The sequence below is a fragment of the Bombus pyrosoma genome, linkage group LG1, assembly GCF_014825855.1.
Source record: "Bombus pyrosoma isolate SC7728 linkage group LG1, ASM1482585v1, whole genome shotgun sequence".
NCBI classification, from domain to species: Eukaryota; Metazoa; Arthropoda; class Insecta; order Hymenoptera; family Apidae; genus Bombus; species Bombus pyrosoma.
Window position 1 is genome coordinate 6,207,444 of NC_057770.1, and position 24,023 is coordinate 6,231,466.

Below are 24,023 nucleotides of genomic sequence, written 5' to 3' on the forward strand. Positions count from 1 at the left end.
AAACGTGTTAGATTGGTGCATATACAATTTGCACTAGAGCACATTATTTTGTTATCATGCAATAATGATACTCTGACAAAATAAATTACAAAATATAATAAAAAACAATGTGTGCTATTACAAATACAAAATCTTGACATCAAAAGGAGTATATTTTCTAATGCAAAGGAAAATGGCTTGTGATTTACTTATTTGGGGATTACTAATGTTTGGATGCAGCATACAAGCATTGTTAGTTGCATCTGAAGATGACCCATTGGAATATATGAGTAAAGAAGAACGGGAAGCATTAAAGTTTGTATGAACATATAAAAGTAATAACATCCGTACAAAAATAATAACTTTTTATATTTATTTATAGGGAAGAAGCAAGAGATATGTTTTGTCATGCATATAATGCTTATATGGTATATAATTTATACAAAAACGTTTGTTTTACATAGTTTTATAAATTCTTAGTAAAAAATAGATAAAATGAATATCTCAAAACTTTAATAAAATATATAAAATATAAAGTTGGTAAAATAGTAAATGTAAAATGTATTATGAGGTTCTGTATATATATAATTGTTTAATGTTTGTAAATTAGATGTATAAGTTATATTTTAAGAAATTATTAAAACAGGTAAAGTTCGTGTTTTGTAATTTATATGCTTAGTTTATAATTTATTTATTTATAAATATGTGTTTAAGGATAATGCATATCCTGCTGATGAATTAATGCCATTAAGTTGTAAAGGAAGATACAGAGGATCAGAACCAAATAGAGGTGATATAGATTCTACATTGGGAAAGTAAGAATAAAAATTTATTTCTTATATTAGAGCAAAATAAAAATTTGGAGAATAACTTGTTTTTATAAATTATATTTTAAATAAAGGCGATTTATTATATTTTAATATTAACAAGTAGTATTAGTATTTTAGTATTAACTGTAATATTTATTATCAAAATATTTATTAAAAGACTATATATCCGTTTTTACATATTATTTTCAGTTTTTCGCTTACATTGGTTGATACCTTAGATACTTTGGTGGTAAGAAAATGTTTACATATATTTCTTATATTAAAATGATATATTTAACAAAATGTATATTAAACTAATTTTTGTCTATTTAATATGTATTAGGTATTAGGAGATTTAGAGGAATTTGAACATGCAGTTAAACTTGTTGTCAGAGATGTTAGCTTTGACACTGATGTTATTGTTTCTCTATTTGAAACTAATATTAGAATGCTGGGGTACGATGCTTAACACCTGTTTATATTGCCACAATTTATATAGATATTTATTTGTTCAACAATTAATATTTTCTAAAATAATTTATTTAACAGTGGTCTTCTGAGTGGTCACATACTAGCAGAATATTTACAACAAAGAGCTGATATAATGCCATGGTATAGAGGTGAACTTCTAAATTTGGCCAAAGATTTAGGATATAGATTTTTACCTGCATTTAATACAACTACAGGGATACCATATGGCAGAGTAATAACACTTTAATTAATTGTAATTATATATAAAAGGGTATTCTTAAAAAAATACTTATTAATACAATCTTTTTTAGATAAATTTAAAGTATGGTATGAAAGGTGTACCTTTGGAAGTATCACGAGAAACATGTACTGCCTGTGCAGGTAGTATGATTTTAGAAATGGCAGCATTGTCAAGGTTAACAGGAGAACCAATTTTTGAAGTATGATGTTTTGTAATATTTTATAAAAGTGGTTAGAAAATTTTATCTATAATAGTAATATTACATGTAATAGGAAAAAGCACAAAAAGCGATGGATGTTTTATGGAGAATGCGTCATCGTGGTACTGATTTAATGGGGTCTGTGTTAAATGTACATTCCGGTGATTGGGTAAGAAGAGATTCTGGTGTAGGAGCAGGTATAGATTCCTACTATGAGTATTGCCTTAAAGCATACATTTTATTGGGTAATTATTGTTACATTATTTGTAGTTTTATAACTTACTATGAAATATATTGTAATATAATTAAATTTTTGGTCATAATATAGGTGATGAAAAATATCTTGGACGGTTCAATAAACATTATCAAGCAGTAATGAAGTATGTAAGCCAAGGTCCAATGTTATTGGATGTACATATGCACAGGCCAAATACGAACTCGAAAAATTTTATGGATGCTTTATTGGCCTTTTGGCCTGGTTTGCAGGTAGCCTTTTATCTCTTTGATTTTTATGTCTATATATGTTTGACTTTTACTGTTTTTATTGTTTTTATTTTACTGTTTTAGGTGCTAAAAGGTGATATCAAACCAGCTGTAGAAACGCATGAAATGTTATATCAAGTTATGCAGAGACATAATTTTATACCAGAAGCATTTACTACTGACTTTCAGGTTATTAATACATCTATTATCTTTTTGTGTGAATAAATAGACTGTAATTTAATATTGATACATATGTTTCTTAATTTATAATTAGGTACACTGGGGGCATCATCCGTTAAGGCCAGAATTTTTAGAATCAACGTACTTCCTGTATCGTGCTACTGGCGATCATTATTATTTAGGAGTTGGCCGTAAGGTACTCAAAAGTCTGCAAACTTATGCCAGAGTACCATGTGGTTATGCAGCTGTATCAGATGTTAGAACTAATAAGCATGATGATACAATGGATAGCTTTGTATTATCAGAAACTTTTAAATACTTATTTCTGTTATTCGCGGAGCCAGGCGAACTACTTTTAGATTTGGATGAATTTATTTTTACAACCGAGGGACATCTATTGCCATTAACACTTGCTTCTATAAGAACTAATATTTCTTTGGTAAGTATAAATGGTTAAACTGCAAGAAATAAAAATTATGTAATAACATGAAAATATAAGGTTAAAGTATAACTAATGTCTATAATTTATAAAATGAAGCAAGATTTTGAGCGAGATATCATACATGTGGATGAAATGGACCGTACTTGCCCTAATAGTCTGCACCTATTTCCTGCATCAGTAAGACAGCCTTTGAGAAACATGGTTGAAGATGTGTATCCCAGGCATGCATTAAAAAGAAGATTAAGCGCTGCACAATTTCAGGTAAAGGTATACTTGTATTAAACAGAAGTATTAAATACTCACTAAAACTTATTATTTTCTATTGTAGGCAAATAATTGGGAACATTTAAGGTTGTTGAGTGATATGGGAATAACGGCTTTAACTTTGGCAGATGGACGTGTTCAACTGTTGCATACATTTTCTAACGTAAAGCAAAGTTTCTTTGTATTTATCAATATACTTAAACATTTTACTCATTATAATCTTATTAATTTACAAAGAAAAAGTATTTATATTTATTTTATAGGCAAAAACACCGCAGGATTCTGAAGAAGGTTTATTATTCATGCAAGAAATGGTTGAAATAAGTAAAATGCAATCCCAACAAACTGAAGCTAAACCACAAGCTGTCACGTTTGTAAAACCAAACACGAGTCCACCTCAAATAATTACTCTGTTAGCTGGACCAGCGCAATTTGGATTAGAATTACAGGGTTTAAATAAAGTAACCGGGAAAGTTGTTTTTACATTTCCATCTGCTGCATGCACTGATCTTCATAATGCAGATAAACTTACAGGCAAGATAGCAATAATGGGTCGGGGTAACTGTATGTTTATAGAAAAGGTAAATAAATTCCATCCATATTGTGAATGTATTTTGAAACAATTTTTATTTAATTATTTAAATATTATTGCAGGCAAGACGAATCCAACAAGCAGGTGCTGTTGCTGGAATAGTGTTGGATAATGTAGATGGTTCCAGTGCTGCAACTTCGCCTATATTTGCAATGTCAGGAGATGGAAAAGAAGTGGACGACGTAACTATTCCCGTTGTATTTTTGTTTAGCATGGAGGCTTCTGAGCTATTAAAAGCAATTGCCGTGGCAAACGGTGATCTTACAGTTACTCTTAGTAAGATATTGTAACTCTTTTGTCCTATTATATGTTTCTTGCTATTATTGTTTCAAATATTTGACCTGTTTTTTATCTGCTAGGCAATTTCTTTTCAAAAGAAGATGCACAACTGAAAGCACCCACCGATTTATCAATGTTCGAACGGTTAAAGGGATCGCTAAAATCTTTCCTTACACGTCAAATGACACCACAGGTCTGTATTTCTTGGTGTTTTGCAGTTATTATCATTGAGTATGTTCTCCTTTGGATTTTTATTCACATGAAGCGGTATTAAGTTATTGCTTATATATATTTTCATGATTATTTTACTGTAGAGAGACCATTCATATTACGAATATGTTATATTATGTGTGTGTTTATATATATATATATTATATATTATATATATAATATAATATAATATAATATAATATAATATAATATAATGTAATATATATATAATATCTATATATAAGATGAAAATATTCATTATTCTCAAATTAGTCATAAAAACCCATATTTAATTATTTAGAAAAATATTTTCTTATTGTTTGCGATATTTATATTGATATACAGATATTTTTTACTTACGCTTAACATTATGTAATGAAAATTGTTATTTGAGTTTTTATACTTTTTAAGATATTAAATTGTTTAATTTCTATATTTACTATATATATTATATTCTTTTTATGTTCTTATTTCCTTTTTTATTTTATTATGCAATAATTTAGGACTACATTCGTAGTAATTGTATTTCGGATCATTAGTCGTTATATATATAATTTTCTAAAATCATATTTTTCATCTGTTCTATACAATTGTAAAATGAAACTAAACTTCGAGAGATATTTTTTTATAACAGACATCTCCAAGCAGTGGGACAAATTTGGATTTGGACCCTGAGCTTAAACACGAAGGAGAAGAAAAGGACATAATCGTTTTTTACGATCTACGTGCTGAAATAATCAAAGATTCGCTTGGCGGAGAAGTAAGAATCAGTTCGTCGTACATATCTGTTCCACTTACGAAAGAATCGGAGGATAACACGTTAATAGAGAAACAATGGCGACAATTGAAAGAAGTTTTTGTTAATCATATATATTTGGATGTAAAACAGAAAGCAGGCTTACAAATCAGAAGTTTTATATTAGAAAGTTATTACAATTGGATAGTAAAGTCACGAGGTGGAGATGATACTATGTTAAAAGTATCTTTGCGAGATAAAGTTGCGTGGTTCTTAGAAGAATTAGCTGTAGTTGTACCAAATCCGTCCATTATGAAAATGGACCAATTAATGGATTTTATCAAACAAAAATTGTTGAAACAATATTTGTTAACAAAAATGGATATTATGGTTTTAAATATGAAAAAGGTTACAACAATATTGCAGACAATGCGATCTGGGAGTCCAAATACTGAACAACTGTTCAAGATTTTTGAACTTAATATTGCGCAAGCTGGTATTTTTAAGTTTCTGAGACAGTTGTTACCAGGTATTTTTGACATGGAAGATGAAATTATTAGAGAGCATCTTGCCTTGTTAGATCGTGTTAATAAAGCCGTGCATAAAAAATATCGTGAAATATTAGCTGATGGAGCACAAGAAAGTTTAGAAAAGTCGATGATAGATAAAAATTCTTATTATGATACGATAATTGATAATTGGCAGAAAGATCTGAAAAATTTTGAAAAACTGGATGTATTAAAAAAACCTAAGGAGCAAGATTCTGTGATCACAGAATTTATGATGGATAACAATGAAAGTAGTAAGTCAGAAATGAAATCTAATGATATTTCTAAAATATCTAAAAGAAATGAAGATGTCAAAGTAGGAAAATTTGAAGACTTTGAACATTTTATATTAACAGAAATAGAAAAAGCTGTGAAAAATTCAGAACAAGATAGTATTCGAAAATTGCAAGAACATATTGATGTTTCAAGAGACATAGCAGAAAATACAAGTAAAGAAGCAATTAATTCAAATAAAATAGTTTTGAATGTTTCCTCTCAAAATCAAAGTAAAGCTGATACATTAAAAAATAGAATAAAATATCAAATTGAATTTATAAAAAATAAAATTGAAGACTTTACAAAAAATATAGATTCTTTGGTAGATTTTATTAAAATTACAAATTCTTTAGAAAATGTACAATCAAATAATATCGACTTTAAAGAAACAGTTACTAATAATAATAGTGCTGACAAACAAGCACACAAAGAATCTTTACTTACTGACAATGATTTCCAAGTAACAGATGCACAAACAAGTTCTCAGAATATTAAAACAATAGGAAAAGATAATAGTGAAGCATTACAAAAGATTGAAAAAGAAGTGGTTGATCCACATTTAAATAATTATAAAAGTATACCTTCTAAACTGCCTAAAGAATGTAAAAATCAAATATCCAAAGAAGAAGGAAATACGAAGTCCATTGATATTCAACAAGAACTAGAAACTTCCAATTCAAATTATAATTCTGTAGATGAAAATAAATTGCAACATAGTCAAAAATATACAAATGAAGTTAAAAGTAAGAAAGTCGATGTACAAAAACACAAAAGTAAACATATCGACGATGAATTATAATGAAAACTTTTAGGTTTCAAGATCGAATATATATATTAAACGACACTGTGAACAAATTTTTCACGCCAACAAGCCTGGCAATCCCATTCATACTACATTTGATATTTTTGCACAAAATTTGAACATGTATGCAATGAGCTTTAATGTTTTTATATGAAATCCATTTTAGGAAAGAATTAGTTATCTAATGAAAAAGTGATATGATGACCAGATTATATCAGAACAATACTTAAAGTCTGTTAAACTGGTGCTTATGAAAAAATCTGATTTGATTTCATTTTTTATTTGAAATAAATTAGTGAAATTATAAGGAAAAGAAAAACTGTATGATACAGATAAACAGTCTGCGCAAACCATTTATCCTAATGAGGTTGTGACAGAATATTCTGTTAAGGTTCTAATGAATGTAAATTTTATATATACCATTTAAACATAGCATATTTCTTGTGCACTACGATAGTACAATGATGGTATATTGTTTTTTCCTTAGGTAAAGGATTATAATTTTCATTATCTTAATTGCAGGTTTGTTTTCTCATGTTTTTGTACTTAAAATATGTGCCATGAGTAACAATGTAAATGAATATTTTGACAAATAATATATATTACATTATTTGTTTACAGTGTAATTTTAACTTGTATTCTAAATAAGAATATAAGAAATAATGGTTAACAAATAATTTCTAATTACAATTATAAAAGTGAATCTTTTTCTTAAATACAATAGTACTACATTGACTTTCTTAAAGAACATACATGCTATATTTTGTTAAGGAAAGAAGTTGGTAAATGTAAATCTTACTGATATCGTTCTTTGAAACTATCTATTTCTTTTTATAACAATATTATTGAAACAATTGCAATACAAAAATTTTTGTTCATTTAAATTTATTTAATAATCTATGCCTTATATGTACATAAAATTGTATAAATAACAGTGTATATACATGTCATATAGCAAAGTTAATAACAATGGAAGTGGTAATATATCAAATAGTGTTTAGAAATTCGTAGCATCTTAATTTCCTTAAAACTATATATGTATGTATACTCTGTTTTCTATTTGTAACATGTTTACAAATTATATTGCATATTCTGTAAAATAATTTTAAAGCTATAATGTAAAAATTGGATTTATTATGTGCCATATAAAATGCACAAGAAATACATATGTTTTAAATCAAATCAATTTGGGATATACACATATATCCTAAATTATATTGGGTCAATCCTGTAGAATGTGACTTCGATTGTAAATGTAAATATTATATAAATAAGTATATAATAAGTATCTGTGTTCTGCAATTACCATATAAAGTTTGTATGATGAATGCCAAAATGGACATTACAAAGTTTATTGTATATTAAACTAGTTACTATTTTGCATAGATCGATTGTGTGTGTATGTATATATATATATACATATATATATATATACACAAACGTATGTATGTGTATATATACAAACTGATATATATATATATATATATATATATATATATATATACACATATACATGATTTGTTTGTTGTTTATCATATGGAGAAAAGAGGAGCAAACATATGTATATGATACAAATGTGTTAACAGTTTTTGGTACAGAAATAGAACGTGATATTAAAAAATGCAAATAAAATTACTGTTACAAAGAACTTTCCTTAAATGATTGGATACTGGAAGTACATATTTTTCATGTAAATATTTCTTAAATTAAATTAATAATTTCATTCATTCAATATTTTAATCCATGAAATTTTTAAATTTTTTCCATGAATATGATATTAGAATTAGAAAAGCATGACGATTTTTGTAAAGTATTTAATTTATTTGAAAATAATTATTTATTGTAACAGTAACAGTATCATAACTTCAACCGTTGATATTAAAAATTCCTGGTTATTAATTACTATCGATATTTTACAAATTATTTTATTTAACTAGTATTATAAATAATAATTATTTACTATAAATGGTATAAGGATTTTTTCATTCTTTTATCTATAATTATTATTACGAATAAATATTATGATTTTGGAAAATAATAAAAATAAATGAAACACAATATTAAGTGTATGGATAGTAATATCATATTCTAAGAAATTACTAATTTGTAATTAATATTGGTATATACAAAGAATATTTTATGATTGCAATTGCAGTATAAAAGAAGTATAAACAAAGATTGTAATGAATTTTGTTATAAAAACTGTAATTGCACTGCAATTGTTTTACTTAAAGCCGTTTTTCATTGGAGTTTGCGCTTTCGAGCTACGACAACCTGTCGTCAGATGTTGGCCTTGCGTCAATGGTAAGAAAGTTATTTTAATTTCGAATTTTGGATGGCCCTGATGTACTCTATTAAATGTACGGTATACATTAGTATTTCATTTCAATAGTTGGATAACAAAATAAAAAATTTGTAGAAAAACGAAAAATAATGTCGAAGGTAAGAAATTATTTTTTGTTGTATAGAAAGCGAGTATGTATATGATTACCATGTGTTACTAACCATGCAATTCATTAACTGGTAATATTTAACAAATTCATATGAAATGCATTCTTATTTTAAATTGATATTTAAAAGAAATTCAATTACACTTTTTCATTCATTAACAATTTTATCTACTTCTAAATAAATAAAATTTTAATATTTGTTTTAGATAAGTGAACCACCAAAATATTATGGAAAAAGAAGGAGCATTGTTCGTAGAATTGGTTCAATGTTACCTTTGAAACCACCACCAAAAATATATGTCAGTGTTACACCTTTACATTCAATGACAAGTTCTATGATTAACGAAGAAACTAGTAATAATTATGCAGATACAAATGGATATGGTCCTGCAAGGTTTCTATATACATTTATTGAATTTCTTTTTTCCACTAATTCAACAGATTAATTTGATAATGTTTCAATAATAGAATGTCTAATGTCAGGCCAGATTTATTGGAGCCTATTAGTTTTGGATCTGAAGTTCGTTTACTTGCTCTGGAACAGGAGCTTCAGGAACTTAGGGAACAAGTTTCAGCAATAGTTAAAAGTAATAAACAATCTAGGCGTATGTATATATATAATATCTTTTTCATTATTTATGTTTCAAACCTATTTTAACTGAAGTTTTGTTCAGATACATCGACTGGTTCTTTAACAAATGGAATGGATAGTGAAAATATAGTAGAGTCACATCAACCACCCCCACCTCCACCACCACCACTACCACCACCAACTCCTCATATTGCAAGAAGAGCAAGTTTACAAGATCATAAAGTTGAAGATCGTAAAAGAGGCCCATTTGCTTCTCAAACATCTATGACAGATGTATTGAAGGACATTGACAGCGTTAAATTAAAGCCAATTTCTAGGTAAATTATCTTTTACATTTATAATTATTTGTTAATACAATTATGTATTGTATTGGTTTATAAATGAATGATATATATTATTATGTATATTTTCTTAGATCACCTGGAGGACGACCACTTCGCATAAAACGTGACAACAGTCCATGCAATGATTTACAAGAAATACTTAGAAGACGTTATATTGCAATGAATTCAGCTGATAGTAGAAATTCTTCAGCTAACTTGACAATGAATGACTCTTTCTCAAGTGATGTGTGAAAGTAGACTGAATATTTTTCAATGTGCACTGTGTACAATGAAGGTGTCATGTAACATTTTGGATAATATTAATGACAAGATAATACGTTTGATTAATCAGCTTGTTTACACCATCAAAATACTGCAATATTTTCAATTTGTCATTACAGGATTATGTAAGCAACAAAACGAACGTATCAAACATTTTTAAACTTACAAAAATATTAGTTTCGTGTTACAAATTAATTTTTAGAAAGTAATACTATCTTTTTTAAAGAGCATCATTACAATTAAAACATATATAGATGAGCTAACCAAAGATAGTATTCTATATATCGGCACTGATAAAAATATTGGGTTGTAAACTGATAAAAAATGATAAATAAGATAATATTAAAATTTTCATGAAGCGATGATCTAACTATACTTTTAATGTAAATACAGAATATGTAGTATTTCATTAAAGTTATAAAAGACAAATTATTGGAACGTATATATCACATTTTATATACGTAAAATTTATATTTTTTTATTAATTTAGATAGGTATATAGTAAAAGCAAACGTAAATAAGTAAACTAGGCTTGAACTTAGAGTTGAATCTATTTTTAAGAAGTTGTGGGCAACTGTTCGCCATTCTATTTTTATGCTTTTACGTTTATATAACTATGAATGATTTATTTTAGAGTTTCTTTATTTTATAAGGTGTAGAATATAGAAGTACAAAGAAGAATTTATTTAATTTGTTTTTATAATACTTTGTATAGTAGACTGAAATAATTACTGCATAAGTAATTATAATCTTAATTTACAAAATTATTTGGTAAAGAAGAATTATTTAATATACGTTGCGTAAGTTTAAAAATTTTTTAGGAAGTGCAATTCTTAAACTATTAATTATGGATTTATTTCAAATATAGGTCGTGCAAATATATATAATAATAATTTTGTTTTATATGAAATTTGTAAAAAATGCATAAATTATAGAATTTTCAATTAGAAATACAGGTACAGTTTGCAACTCAATATTATATATATATATATTTTTATTTATTTAGATTTAATCTTTTTTTAAAGGAAGACCATGTTTAAGCTCCCCTTTAGTAGAAAGAAAAAGATAGATTATAATTTTAATTTAAGATGCAGTTGCTTAGGCACAATGCAGCGCCATATTATATGATTGTAAACTTATTCAAAATTATTTATTTAGTTTTCTAGATGAGATTATTGTGATATTAAAATCATCCATTGACTTTATATTTTAGATTGTGCCATAGAAAGCTGTACGAATATTCTTAATAGATGAAAACATTAGCACAGGCTTGTTAACACAATGGATAGGACAATTAATAATGTAATTCCTTTTATGAAACATGTTTTCATAATTGTAAATGAATGAATACTCAGTAGTATGTGCACGCATAATAAGAACGTATAACGAAGATCACGAATTTTGTCTTTTGATATCATGTTCTTAAAATATCACTGTTTGATAAAGTTTAAGTTCATTCAACTTAACAGCGGTAGTTCGTGTAAAGAATTTAAGAACTGCTTCATTGTACCAGGATTATAGTGTGATTTTTAATTGATTCAAGTTTGAAATATTTTTAAATTCTTGATATTCTTTATAAAAGTGACATAAAGTTCATGTTTTTGACTATTTTCTAACATGAATGTGTGTAAGAAATGTAACTCTCAGTTGGAAAGAACATGATAGTAGACTTTGGAGACTGAGTGTACTTTAAAGATATTACGATCGTATGGAAGATCTGTTTTATACATGAGGCTTTTATCAATGATTGAAAAATAAATGTTATTGTTAAACAATAAGCAGAGTATTTTTCCTATATCTATTTTTTACATAGGAGCACAATTCATTAAATTTTCTTTATTTAATATTTTAATTTGTCTAGATTGAATTTAGTTTAACGAACATTTGATTACATTCATTGACAATGTTATTATGACATCCTTTTAATTTATTTATTTATATGAAAAGTAATAGCACATATATATATGTAGATATATATACTACCAGAAAAACTAATGACTATTAATGACAGTCCTGATACAATAAGTTATTTGGATATTTAATTTATTGTTTAAATTAATTCTATATATAAAATAACAATAATTTATTTAAATGTAATATCTTAGTTAGATAAGAAGATCATGTTAACAAGTTTAATTAATTTGAAATAATAAAATGATATTGTATGTATGTATGTATATATGTATTTATTTATTGCACTATGTTTCCATCTATTGAAATAATAAAATGGTCCTGACAATAAATTTTAAGTACATATAACATCAAAATTTTGATTTTGTTCTTAAAAGGAATATACTTATTAATATCTTTAATACCTATAAGATTATTTAACATTAATACCATTAATAATATAATAATATTATATAAATTTTTCTGTGAAATGATATTTAAATTGATTGATAAAATTGATGAAATTGATTTTTAATAGCTTTTATCTAGCTTACTTGTCTGTTTCTCTATCTGGCTGGTGAAATTTTGTAAGCGAAATTTCATCCACTTTCACACCAGTTAGAAAACTGATATTTGGAATATATTTGGCGATCAATTCTGATGGTGATATATTTAAAAAAATTGAAAACTTTTATTGGAAATCTTATCGTTCAATGTGGTTCAACGCATTATATATTGTTGGATGACATAATAATAATATACAGCCAAACTTGTGTATGTTGAGTATACGCAGAAATCATATAATGGGGTATTGCTCAATCGTTGAACTCATATCGTTGAAAATAAAAACCTGTTGGGCTCATATTAGTTTCGTTGGAAAGTTTTCAGAATTTTAACACTTTCAAAGATTATTATACTACTTTCTATTTTCTATTTGATTAGATAAATTTTGGATCCATGATTTCAGTAAAATATTTCTCCACTTTTTATCTCGTAATCATCAGACAATCGTCTCCCTTGTCTTTATTTGAAATTTCTTCATCAAAAAAATTCATCCAAGAGAAAAGAGGACGCGTCGGCCGAATGGAAGATGCATCGCAAAGTTAATGCAACGAACCCGCCAGGTTTCATTCTTCGTAATTCGAGTTTCCCTGTATATTATTATTACATTCAATTACCCAATGATACCTGATTAAGACGATCGTTTGCTTCCCTTTTCATTTATTTTATATCTTTACTTTTATATATATTATCTTCCACTTTGTAATCTTTATTTGATCAGATATATTATTTAATGCCCACGAATATAACGTTTGTCAAATCCAACAGTCATTTATCGCACTTGATTAAAAAATATAAAAGATAGGAAAGATTTCTGACAGTTGCAAAGAATCGAGAAAATCACATTTTCGCAGGAGTAATTCATTCCATTGCCTTAAAGTTCAATTTTCCACATGTATCGTTGGCTCTTTCAGCAATTATAAGCGAGATGATTATTTTAAGGTTTTAACGACCCCTTCGAAACTTCTTGATTCTCAATGAGGATTTATTATAAAATTTCCTACGGTTTGCCGAGTTCACTATGATATTACCTAACGATAATTAGCGACATTGTTGCTTTCGTTATCACTTATTGATAGGAACTATAGATATCCCAAACTTTTAATAATATCGTATAACACTGACTAAGAGAAGGGGTCTTTTAATGAGTTTTACGAACGAAGGGTATGAGAGAATCTCCTTATATAAAGCTGCCTGCAAGGATCATGGTTCGCAGTATCTTGAATTTGCAATATTGTGCTCTTCGAGGTGCTTCCGGTATTTGCCAGACGTTGGGACACTGTATCAGAGCTTTTAAGGTAACATCAGCCCTATCATTTTTACCGCGAATATATTTTCCATTTATATTTGTTCAATTTTAAAATATTTGTTTCGCGAGAACGTGGTATTTAAATATTACAATTTTGCTTGCCTGCATATCTCGCACTTTAAATAATTCGCAAGATAACGTCTACCTTATTCATAATGTCACGCAAACAAAATCTAAATTACAATTATATGGAACGTCTATATGGTATTTCTATCGCGAATGAAATAATCTGGGACTTAGTTATCTGTTTAGTCTATGCCCTATCCACGTTGCATAATAAGAATACGGCCACATTTTCGCGACGTTTATGCAGTATATCTATTGTATATTATCGTTATTTCATGCGCATCGATAACTCAGTTATCGCGTGGAACAATTATACGAGATCTCCTAATTTCCGACAATGGCAAAGAACATCTTTTAAAGACGCCTGAGTTACATCGAGTTATTTTAATTCATTCGCTTATATCGATTAGGTGTTTGTAATAAAAACCAAGGACTCTAGATATTTGTGGAAAATTTTGATGAAATATAATGGACATGTGTTTCATTTGTCGTTATCGTTACTCGTTAGTAAGAATTCTTCGAAATCAAGCATCGCCGAATATTAATCTCGATCGTTTGAAGTTTAACTTTAACTTTGCGGTAAAAATGAATCTCGAATGAACACAAAATTACTTAATCTTTACATAATTAATAAATTATGTACAATTATATAAGGTAGGATAGAAACGTTATTTCAAAACAGTTTTTTGGCGGGATATAGCGAGGTAAGAGAAAACAAGAGGGAATACAATTAAGGAAATTAGACTACGTTTCTCGTAAAGCAAATTTAAGGAACCGCGTGCGGATAATGGAGACGTCAGGATGCAAAATAATACGTAATAAATGTACTTTTATTGAAGCAAGATGAGCGAGGCTAACGATCGTCGAAACAATAAATTGCACGCGATTGTAACAAAGAATAATTTTCGATTGAGCCAGACAGTTGTAACGAGAATTCTCGAGATTGTTGAAGTAACTAGGAGAGTAGAAACATTTTTGTAGAAGGAAGAAAATCAGTTGCCAAGAAAAATAGAAATTTTATTTATCTCGTAAGATATCTATCGTAAATATCTAATGTTTGTGATCGATTTCATTCAAATTACCATATACTCGACTCTGCGACGCAAGATCCTCCATAAATAAATAAGAAAATCAACCCGACTCTTGCAAATTTTTGAATTTTATAATCAATTCATTCGCAAGTGACTCGTAGCAATTAAATTCTCACAGGAGAATCATAGATACTCCGATATTCCATTTATCTGAATGCATCGGATAACAAATACGTAAGCACCTGGTTTACTGGTAGCCACGTACTATAATTTGCGGTTTATAGGTACAGTGTGAGTTCATCGATTCTCTGCTCTGCTTAGGATTTCTCGTTTAAATGAATTCATATTCGGAACAGCTTAATCGGCCACCAACTAAGTCCTTCGGTGGAATAAACGTTCCATCTTATACATGCCGTCATCGTCCAAGATCGAACAATGCGAAACACGGGGACCTGTTTCGCGTCGTTTTGATGACACGCTCGAAAATGGCTCGTCTCTATGCGACAGAGATGCTGGTCACGTTTCTTATCCACGGGACACTTAGTAGCACTTACTCTTATCTTAATGACCGGGGACGCGGGTAGCGTTAATGGTTCCTTTAAAATTAGCACGTGGAAATGTACGAGGGTACTCTAAAATTTTTCGAAAAAACCTCACGTGACGCCGCGTGTACGTAGATGTCGGCGAACGGCCAGATAAACGACTGGTTTTTCTTCGTTCTCTTTCTTCATCGGGCCTTCCGAAGCGTTTGCAAGAGGAATCGACTTCCAGACGAGTAGCCATTAAAGCAGTTTCGATTGAGACGCGTGAATATTAAGTAAATGCACCGTAACATTCGACAGCCGTCTTTCTCCTCTCACGTTATCATTTCGCAAGATTAACTGGCCGATCGAGCAGCAGTCGGTCAGCTAATTTGGAAAACGACGAATGGAACGAGTTCGTTGTGCGCGTAGTCATCGAATATTTTCAAAGTTCGCCTTCCCATATGGAAGTTTCGTCGTAAGTTTCCAGAATCGCGTGTACGATGAGAAGTTTCGAATGAAATTGAGCGACCAAGTAGCCGGTCAGTAAATTGAATGGAATCGCGATACGACGATTAGGATTCAGAAAGATAGATCGTAAACTGTATGCGAATATTCGGTGTATCGATTAATCGGACAGAAAGTCGAGGAAAATTTCAAAGTTCTAAAAGAACAAATCATATTTCGCGCGGATATTTTTCATTGATCGAATAGCCAGGATTTTGGTACAAGGAGATAAAGTATATACCGGTCGAATATTTTCTATTATTCGGTCAATCACTTTACATTATTTCTCAATACGAAAAGCGACGAGCCAATCGTTTGTCCTACGATTAAAATAAATAAATAAATCAATAAATCGAATAAATCATAGTAATAGCATAGTATTATGCGTATAGCGATATAATAAAAATCTTCCGATAGCGTGGTACCTGCAAATAAATGTTGCAGAGTGGTCGTTAAACGAACAAATGAGGATGTCGATAGGAAAAGATTTAAGCGAAGATATTGCAATTAAATCTGCGCGCTTCGTAATTAAATTTCCATCGTATTCAAGTTGTCCCGTGCACACGACCACGTCCATTATACTTCGCGACGTTCCATCGGTGATTTCGTTCGCACGAGGCGAAAATTGCGCCGACGAGTTTCACAATGGCCAATTGTTCCGTTTAATTCCTCGTTGCATCACGTGCAATACCATGTTCGATTGTAAATCGTTGCTTAAGAACTCGGCATTTTCCTTCTGTATTTCGTCGATAGCGTAAAAACGTGTGCAAAATGTCGTAAAGCGTGGTTTACAGCCTGACGGCAATTTTCTGAGAGAAAGATAGAAAGTTACGGAAGAACGTTGCGTCGTTTCGCTAATAGACAGCCAATACCGATTCGTGAAATGAAATCTTTCGACGCAACTATATTTATTTCGTTGATAGCGACCATGTACGGCAATTCGTGCATTCGTCAAGAAGCATTTTACAAAGTTTTACCGTTTCGTTTCTTTCGATTAATTTTTAATATTTCGTCGTAACGATAATAATAAAAAAAAAAAAAAAAAAAAAGGTGGATGGAACGAGAATTTCAATTGAAAACTAATTTTCTTTTCGCTCGTGTAACCAGCTACGTCGCATTCGTTGCGTTATCAAAGTAAATTACGTAAAAGTAAAACAGGTGATCGCGGGCATCGAACAGTCTGGCCTATGGGACTTTAAATTGTCGGACGTGGAACGGATCGTTGATCCAACAAGTCATCCGTGACGCTTGGACTGTGTCCATTGTTTTACGTTCGCGCTCGCTGCACATCGGCGGATAAAGCTGCCTTTTCCATTGGTTCGATCGTAGAAAAAGCAACTAATTCGAACCTGCCGCCAAGAAATAAGCCCGATAGCAATCCATAGTCTATAGTAGTACGCTTTCGATTCGATTTATGAAACGGTACAACAGTATTTGGTTTACGCGATACGGCAACTTTCGTGGCTTCAATTAAATCCTTAACGACGTCAAACTTTTATCATGTTCGTCATATGTTTTAGAACTCGTATTCACAAGGTTGAAATATTTCTTAATATATCCTAATATATTAATATTAATAAATATTTCCTAATATATATATATATAAATATTTACCGATGAAATATTTCTTTCTATAGTTTGGCGAACGTATTTTTGCAATTCTTACAGATGGATAACGCTCATGTTTTAATTCTGTTCGTCTTGTCGCTGTCCGTACTGACGGTTACGTGTCAGACGTACCACTACAGTCCTCCTGACTGGACGAATAGGAAAAGATCCATGTCCATGCTGGAGGAAATAGTAAATTTTGCCAACAAGAATGCAGGCCAATCGGATAATGTCCTTGTTAATTGCGAGCTACAGAAGCTGAGATTGCTGCTTCAAGGGAGTATTAACAACCAAGTAAGCGATGTCGGAAACGAAGAAAAAGCGAGCATTGTTTGGCAACGAAATTACTCGTGAAATATTAAAACCGTGATATATTCTTGTATTTGGATAAATTTCTTGTAAATGAATCTTTCTATATTTATCGCACTAGTATGGGTTTCCTAATGAAGATCGCGACGATTGCATCTATTTTGTATCATTAACGAAAATTTGAATTCCTTACAGCTGTTTCAGGTACCTTGTGATCTGCTTACTTCTGGAAAAAAGAGCTTCTCTGAAAATACAATCATCGATCATTTCCATCGACAGCCTACTCCAGTTAATAACAATTACTAATTATTGATGTTATTCTTGTCGACGTAACAGCTTTAATTAATTCCGGATTACACGTATTATCGAATAAAGAGCGACTCTAACCGAGACCTTGCGATCACCTCTTTAATTACCTCTACCCTAATTCTTTAATTTTCTTCCTTTCGAGAAACGTAAACGAGCGATCCACGCGTAACTTACGATCTTCGAAGGTGAGGACCAAAGTAATTACAAATAATTCGTTTGCTTGATCTGAATTGGACTCAGATAGATCGTAAATAGAAATTAAGAAAAATAAAAATAAAGAAAGTAAAAAAGATCAAATAATAGTCTATGATTTTAACACGTTTGTAATTTGGCCTGCTATAATTAACGTTAAGAGTGTGCTGTATTTCTGGAAATGGAACAAAATCGCGTTTTGTCTCAACATGCGATAATAAATGGAACAAACGTCAAGTGGCAAAGGATACGTATTTATTTGTTACTCGTTAACCAACGTGACTAACACGATCAAAAACTCGAAATGGAAACCAACCGATACTCTGTTCATTTCCACGATGCGTTTCTAAAGCGTCTTACTTTCGTCCTGTTTTGCCTTGCTGAATTCTAAATTTGATTTGGTCCCGTTTCATAGTGCGAAAAGAACGACGATGGTGTTTGTAGAATCGAGTGTCGCTGAACTTAGCGTGACGCGCTTTTTCCGCGCCTCATCCGTGCTATTGCTTTGATACAACTTGTCTTCCAACGATTTTCATTCGTATCTATTTCCGCTGGTTCGATTACAGCCGGTTCCTATCGTCGATCGGCATCAATTATTCAATCCCGTGTATAGTTCGCCTCCGCGCTGATATACGGCTCGATTTAAAGCGTAATCGTTCATCAATCATGGTTAACGGGCAAATTGTTTTTATTGGACCGCCAGCATATCTGGATTTGTATTAATTATCGAGTTCTCCTCGCGGGCATCCGCGGCGCATCCAGTTTTCATCGGGCCCATCCGATCGGTTAATTAAGTTTTCGCTGTCCTAATTGGACAGACGGTCAATAGGATAGATCGTGGTGGCCTGGTACTGCACGCCGTAGGGGATTTTGTCTGTCAACGGAAGATGGAGTGAAACCCTGGCGAATAGAGACACCTGCTGAGTCCATGGATTATCCCTATGGACAACTTATCTCCAACTGCAATTCACCGCCTGAATTTGGAGACTTTCTATTTTCGCTATACACCGAATACAAGATACCAAACATCGTCGCCAGGAACGAGGGGAATTACTGGTTTCGACATTACGACTGTCGAGTTCGACGAAACAGGGGATCTTGAATTTTCGTTTAGCAATTAAGGCTGAATATTTATTTGACACAACGGATAATAAGATTTCTTCATTTTCTCGAAAAACGAGAAACATATACACAAGGTCGTATCTATATAGAGAATTTTTCAAATAAATTTCTACGTCTTTATGTATAATACCTATACGCGGAAGCGTACAGGTCCATCCATAAAAATTTAGCTAGGCTGAAAATTTCAAATCGAAGATTTTTTGCCCTTGTCTTCCCCGAAAATCTCCTCTGAAAATCAAAATCGACATTTCTATGAAAAATTGCGCAACCACGAATATTCTGTTAATCTCTGTGTGTCCTTTGTCGCGAAATTGATTACGAGCGTATGGTTGTTTTTCGAAGCTGACCAGCCGACGAAAGAAAGGAATAATCGATGGCTCTGTGTCAATTATTTGGCCGATTGGCGTTAATCGAAAATTTCCCCGCTAATTTTCGTGGGCGAACACGAGCCAGCGGTGCAATTAATAAAATGCAAGGCTAATTATAAATGCAAGAATAATGGCGGTTCACGTGCGAGCGTTCACATTACAGACAGGAGAGCACTCACGGTTATTAGTTGATAGCGTCAGGACGCGTATAACTATCATGCACGGGCAATGCACTTAAAACTTGGCTGTTAATCAGAAACCAATTACGGGAGGCGGGTCGAAATGAGTTTAATCGCATTAAATATTAAAGCGTCGTCACCGTGCCATGGGACTGGGTGTACCAGCAACCATAGGTGACCCTCTTCCTCCAACCAGTCATGGAGCAACCACACACCGCCACGTGCCCATGCGAAACGCTTTTCTCTCTTAATACCTCTGGGAATAACCGAAGAACCCTACGCCAATGTCCTTTATAGGGTGGTGCCTGGCGTGCCTGCAATACGCATGCACGGCCACTGTATTTCCTGATAATGCTCCTTTATACGGACGCGTGTGCGTGTACAAGTACGATTCCTTCCTACTTTCCGTCTTACCGTGTATCATTTCTTTAATTTTCACTTTCCTTGAAATTTATTCGCAATTAAATTCATTTAACGATCGAACGTCTATTTCGGGAAAAGAAAATCTTTTTGACACGGAAAGCTTTAATCGCTGACATTTTCACGATAAAACGTATAAAGGTACGCTATGTGGATTCGCGCGTAAGATCAAACAGAGAGAAAGGATCGGTAAATACGACGAATCTGCTACAAACAGCGGTTCTAAATCCATCTCGCGATTTCAAAGAGCGAGGAGACCGATTAACCGCTTAGCTGTTGCCACCTCTTTGAAAAGCGTGTAGCTAAAATGTGACGAATATACTCGTCGAACGTAGAGTACGCGTGACTGTTGTAATACAGAGTTGAGTCGTAACGAATCGACTGCTTTATTTTTTAATTTTCTTACCAACAGGGCTCATCGTGACACGAAACATTGCCATTTCTTCATGACGAGTATACTCGTCAAAAACAGCCAACTGTTGAAAATCACCGACTCGTTGTACGAACGTGAAGGAGTCCTCTGATAACACTTGCGTTCAGATTTTTGTTCCGCGTCTCGTGCATATTTCACATCAGCATGTTTCGCAATGGATGGCAGCGCGTGGAAATCCGGCATGATATTTCAGCGGGCTATCGCGACGCGTTAGGAATTTTAAACTCGTGCTTGACCCGCGCCACGGAAACGAATATCAGCTGTAGAAAGCGGCGTGCTGTTGTAACAGTACGCGTATAAATACATAAAATCGGGGCAATCATCCTAAATGGGAGCGCCTTCTAGCGCGTGGTAGGTCGTCTTTTTCGTGCTGTCGTCTGTCGGCTGTCGTTTGTCGCCCGACAAGGGAGCCTTCGTGGTACCGAACACGAAAAAGCGCGAAACCACGCGGGGGAAAAAACCGTTTGACGAGCCCAATTCCATTCTGACGTCGTACTCGCTCGTTGCCTTTATTATTTTCACGTTGGATGGACGGTTTTTCTCGATCCTTCAGAGGTCGTGTTAACGGTTTACGTTTGAGACGGTCGAAAGATGCGTTGTTCGGAGTGGTTGATTTTTCCATTCTTACGACAAAATTTAATCGCAGCTATTGTTTGTGGAGCGAGGGGAAGAAAAAAGGAACACGGGCGTTCTCGATTTTTTAACACACCGTCTGTATTCGCTCGGTCTACGATGTCGACCGCAAACGATCGGAAATAGAGACAGCGACGAAAGTTGGCCACTTTTTATGGGCAGGAAACGAACACCGTTTAGGCACAACGTTTTAGAAAATGCGTTCAACAGCTAATGACCACGAAAATTGATCGGATCTGGCGACCAAGGTTAATCGTTTTTGTAGTGGGAAGAGATGATCCTGTCTCCCTCGTGTATGCTAAACGTTACGTACCTACGTGAACAGGTTGATAAAAAAAGGAACAAGTTAATATCACCAAAGGATGAAAATAAGCATGCTATTAAGCTTTAACGTTTTCGCCAATTAAACGATAGATTTGCGAACGAAGTGATAATGCGATCTCCTTGTCGACAAGCGAGGACATTTTCGTTAACACGCTTCTGGCGATGAAAATGTACCGGAAGTACATCATTAGGGGCAAAACGATGTTTTTGGTGTGTTGTAAAATTGTCGAATCGATTTCGATTCATTTTTCATAAAAGTGATCAATTTCCACGAAGCTCGTCTGATCGTTTTCATCCGGGATCAGGCGTCTCCCTGGACGACCGGAAAAAAAGCGTTCTCCAACTCGGTTTCCGCGACTCCGCTGAAGCGCAATCGCAATAAATTTACGCCGGTTGCGTAAATATCCCGTGCAGCGTACTCCTCATGATTTTATAAACGCGTTTCACCCGGGTCTCGCGTATATGTGCGTGCCCGTTATGATCTATGCACAGTGTCTGCCCGAAAAAAGGAAAGAGAAAGAGAGAGAGAGAAAAAGAGTAAAAAAAGATGAGGTTCCATGATGAGTGATAAAAATTTCAACCTCGCTAGAGAATTTCGAACCGTTCCAATATGCGCGACGGTCTTCTGGCAGGTTAATCTCTCGTGCCTATATCGGGATTAATGCTTTTATCCAGCATTTATTGAGCATTAAAAACTGAAGATTTGCAATTTTTATTCTTGATCACTGAATTTTGTACACATATTGTACTTGATTACTGTGACCCGTATCGGCTTTTTCTTTTCTTCATTAAACTTGAAGTTCTCTATAGTAAACCTTCTGTATATTTGATTCTTGTGTTTACGATATCCAAATTTGTAATTCGTATCTCTCGATATTAATCGACGAAAAACGTTGATAGATTAAATGTGATCTGGAGGCAATTTTGCGAGCAATCTATTCAAATGTTACCCACGTGTTCGAACAGAGAATATCAGAATTATGTTTAGCTGAACACTCTTGACGGCGACGAAGTAATTAATATCTTTGGATGATTCAGAGCTGCCGACTGTCCTCTGTATTAATAACAAAGATTAACGTCTGCAAGATTCATCTTGCTTAGAACTTCATTTACATTTCAGTTTATTTATCATGTATAGTTTTGAATCGTATCCTGCGCACGTTACGTTATATCATAGTATCATCCATTGAATGTACAAGTTTTTAAGATCTAACTGGTATTCGTTTGCAAATTCAGCTTGTCGAAAGCCATTGCTTCATTACATTTATTTTTTATTTCCAACTTTCCTTTTCGATATTGCAAGTATCTAATCGGTCTCAGTTATGGCATTCTATACAGTTACACAATTGTCGATCAGAAGAGGATTAATTAACTTGAACGCCGATATCAAAGAATGCTTTACCGTTCATCCAGAATTCATTGCTCTTGCTATTCTTCTTTTCAATAAATATACGTATGTATAAATAGAAGATTCTAAATATGCAAACGCGTAACTATAAATCGTTTGTCGTAAATACCACCGATCGCATTTTACAGATGAATAATTCTCGCAACTGCTCCCTTCTTTGCGGCCAACGATACATATAGGCGGAGCTGAGGGGATGGTTTTCCAGCGTGCGTGGAAACACAGGGGAGGAAATAATTGTTGAGCATCGTATCGCCTCGCCAGGCCGAAGCTAATATTGGATTAGTTTTTAATTCGAGCCGCCCCTCCAATTTCGTTTGTAAAATACACACGAAATAACGCACGCGTACGATTGTATATGCGCATACGCTATACGTTGCTATCATTGTATATATAACGGACTATTCTGTATTTCTAGCGTTGTTTAAAATTTCTAATTTCGTTTGGAAAAAGCAGAATTGAACCTCCTTCGCTTTATCTTTCAAATAAATTCTTTTCTTTCAGATTGGGCGGGTTGTTTCGATGCGATCGAGTTCTGGAATTAATTTTATATACGATTATTGGTTAAAATAATTTTGAATATCGTTTTTGAAATAGAAGGTGAAAGATCCATTTGGATTTTGAAAGTTTCGCGCATCGCTGTACATCGATCATCGTAGTTACAGCTACAGGGTTTCG

The 24,023-nt window shown here is 32.3% G+C and overlaps 3 protein-coding genes across 10 annotated transcripts; all 3 read left to right on the top strand.

Moving 5' to 3' along the window:
- The first annotated feature begins 158 nt into the window (after nt 1-158).
- LOC122566295 (ER degradation-enhancing alpha-mannosidase-like protein 3) lies at nt 159-7,797 on the top strand. Of its 3 annotated transcripts, none has more exons than XM_043723421.1 (17): nt 159-294; nt 362-407; nt 694-794; nt 999-1,038; nt 1,132-1,244; nt 1,338-1,491; nt 1,571-1,699; nt 1,773-1,944; nt 2,028-2,185; nt 2,267-2,371; nt 2,457-2,801; nt 2,901-3,065; nt 3,133-3,249; nt 3,332-3,649; nt 3,723-3,936; nt 4,020-4,132; nt 4,784-7,797. In XM_043723421.1, the coding sequence occupies exons 1-17, from the start codon at nt 161-163 to the stop codon at nt 6,506-6,508; spliced, it is 4,149 nt and encodes a 1,382-aa protein (XP_043579356.1). In that variant the 5' UTR covers nt 159-160; the 3' UTR covers nt 6,509-7,797. The 3 variants fall into 3 exon arrangements, with proteins under 3 accessions (XP_043579356.1, XP_043579431.1, XP_043579514.1); XM_043723496.1 differs by having other exon boundaries at nt 3,133-3,231; XM_043723579.1 differs by lacking the exons at nt 159-294; nt 362-407 and adding an exon at nt 486-625.
- A 189-nt stretch (nt 7,798-7,986) lies between these two features.
- LOC122566656 (mitochondrial fission regulator 2-like) lies at nt 7,987-11,936 on the top strand. 6 transcript variants are annotated; one of them, XM_043724339.1, is made up of 6 exons: nt 7,987-8,201; nt 8,746-8,815; nt 9,168-9,355; nt 9,445-9,566; nt 9,636-9,870; nt 9,969-11,936. In XM_043724339.1, the coding sequence occupies exons 1-6, from the start codon at nt 8,170-8,172 to the stop codon at nt 10,126-10,128; spliced, it is 807 nt and encodes a 268-aa protein (XP_043580274.1). In that variant the 5' UTR covers nt 7,987-8,169; the 3' UTR covers nt 10,129-11,936. The 6 variants fall into 6 exon arrangements, with proteins under 6 accessions (XP_043580274.1, XP_043580353.1, XP_043580189.1 ...); XM_043724418.1 differs by having other exon boundaries at nt 7,988-8,201; nt 9,430-9,548; XM_043724254.1 differs by having other exon boundaries at nt 8,018-8,201; nt 9,430-9,566.
- A 1,895-nt stretch (nt 11,937-13,831) lies between these two features.
- On the top strand, nt 13,832-18,335 carry LOC122568690 (pro-corazonin-like). Its single transcript, XM_043728761.1, has 3 exons — nt 13,832-13,907; nt 17,712-17,945; nt 18,156-18,335. The coding sequence occupies exons 2-3, from the start codon at nt 17,712-17,714 to the stop codon at nt 18,264-18,266; spliced, it is 345 nt and encodes a 114-aa protein (XP_043584696.1). The 5' UTR covers nt 13,832-13,907; the 3' UTR covers nt 18,267-18,335.
- Nucleotides 18,336-24,023: the final 5,688 nt, after the last annotated feature.

What these genes read in the sequence shown, in the direction of transcription:
- LOC122566656 (XM_043724254.1), top strand. Translation starts at nt 8,170, where the DNA reads ATGATTGGATACTGGAAGTACATATTTTTCAT. An exon ending in TGGAAGTACATATTTTTCAT is followed by an intron (nt 8,202 to 8,745) that starts GTAAATATTTCT and finishes TTTTACTTAAAG; the next exon opens with CCGTTTTTCATTGGAGTTTG. An exon ending in AAGTAATAAACAATCTAGGC is followed by an intron (nt 9,567 to 9,635) that starts GTATGTATATAT and finishes AGTTTTGTTCAG; the next exon opens with ATACATCGACTGGTTCTTTA.
- LOC122568690 (XM_043728761.1), top strand. Translation starts at nt 17,712, where the DNA reads ATGGATAACGCTCATGTTTTAATTCTGTTCGTCTTGTCGCTGTCCGTA. An exon ending in AAGGGAGTATTAACAACCAA is followed by an intron (nt 17,946 to 18,155) that starts GTAAGCGATGTC and finishes AATTCCTTACAG; the next exon opens with CTGTTTCAGGTACCTTGTGA.
- LOC122566295 (XM_043723421.1), top strand. Translation starts at nt 161, where the DNA reads ATGCAAAGGAAAATGGCTTGTGATTTACTTATTTGGGGATTACTAATG. An exon ending in ACTAATATTAGAATGCTGGG is followed by an intron (nt 1,245 to 1,337) that starts GTACGATGCTTA and finishes TTTATTTAACAG; the next exon opens with TGGTCTTCTGAGTGGTCACA. An exon ending in TAAAGCATACATTTTATTGG is followed by an intron (nt 1,945 to 2,027) that starts GTAATTATTGTT and finishes GTCATAATATAG; the next exon opens with GTGATGAAAAATATCTTGGA.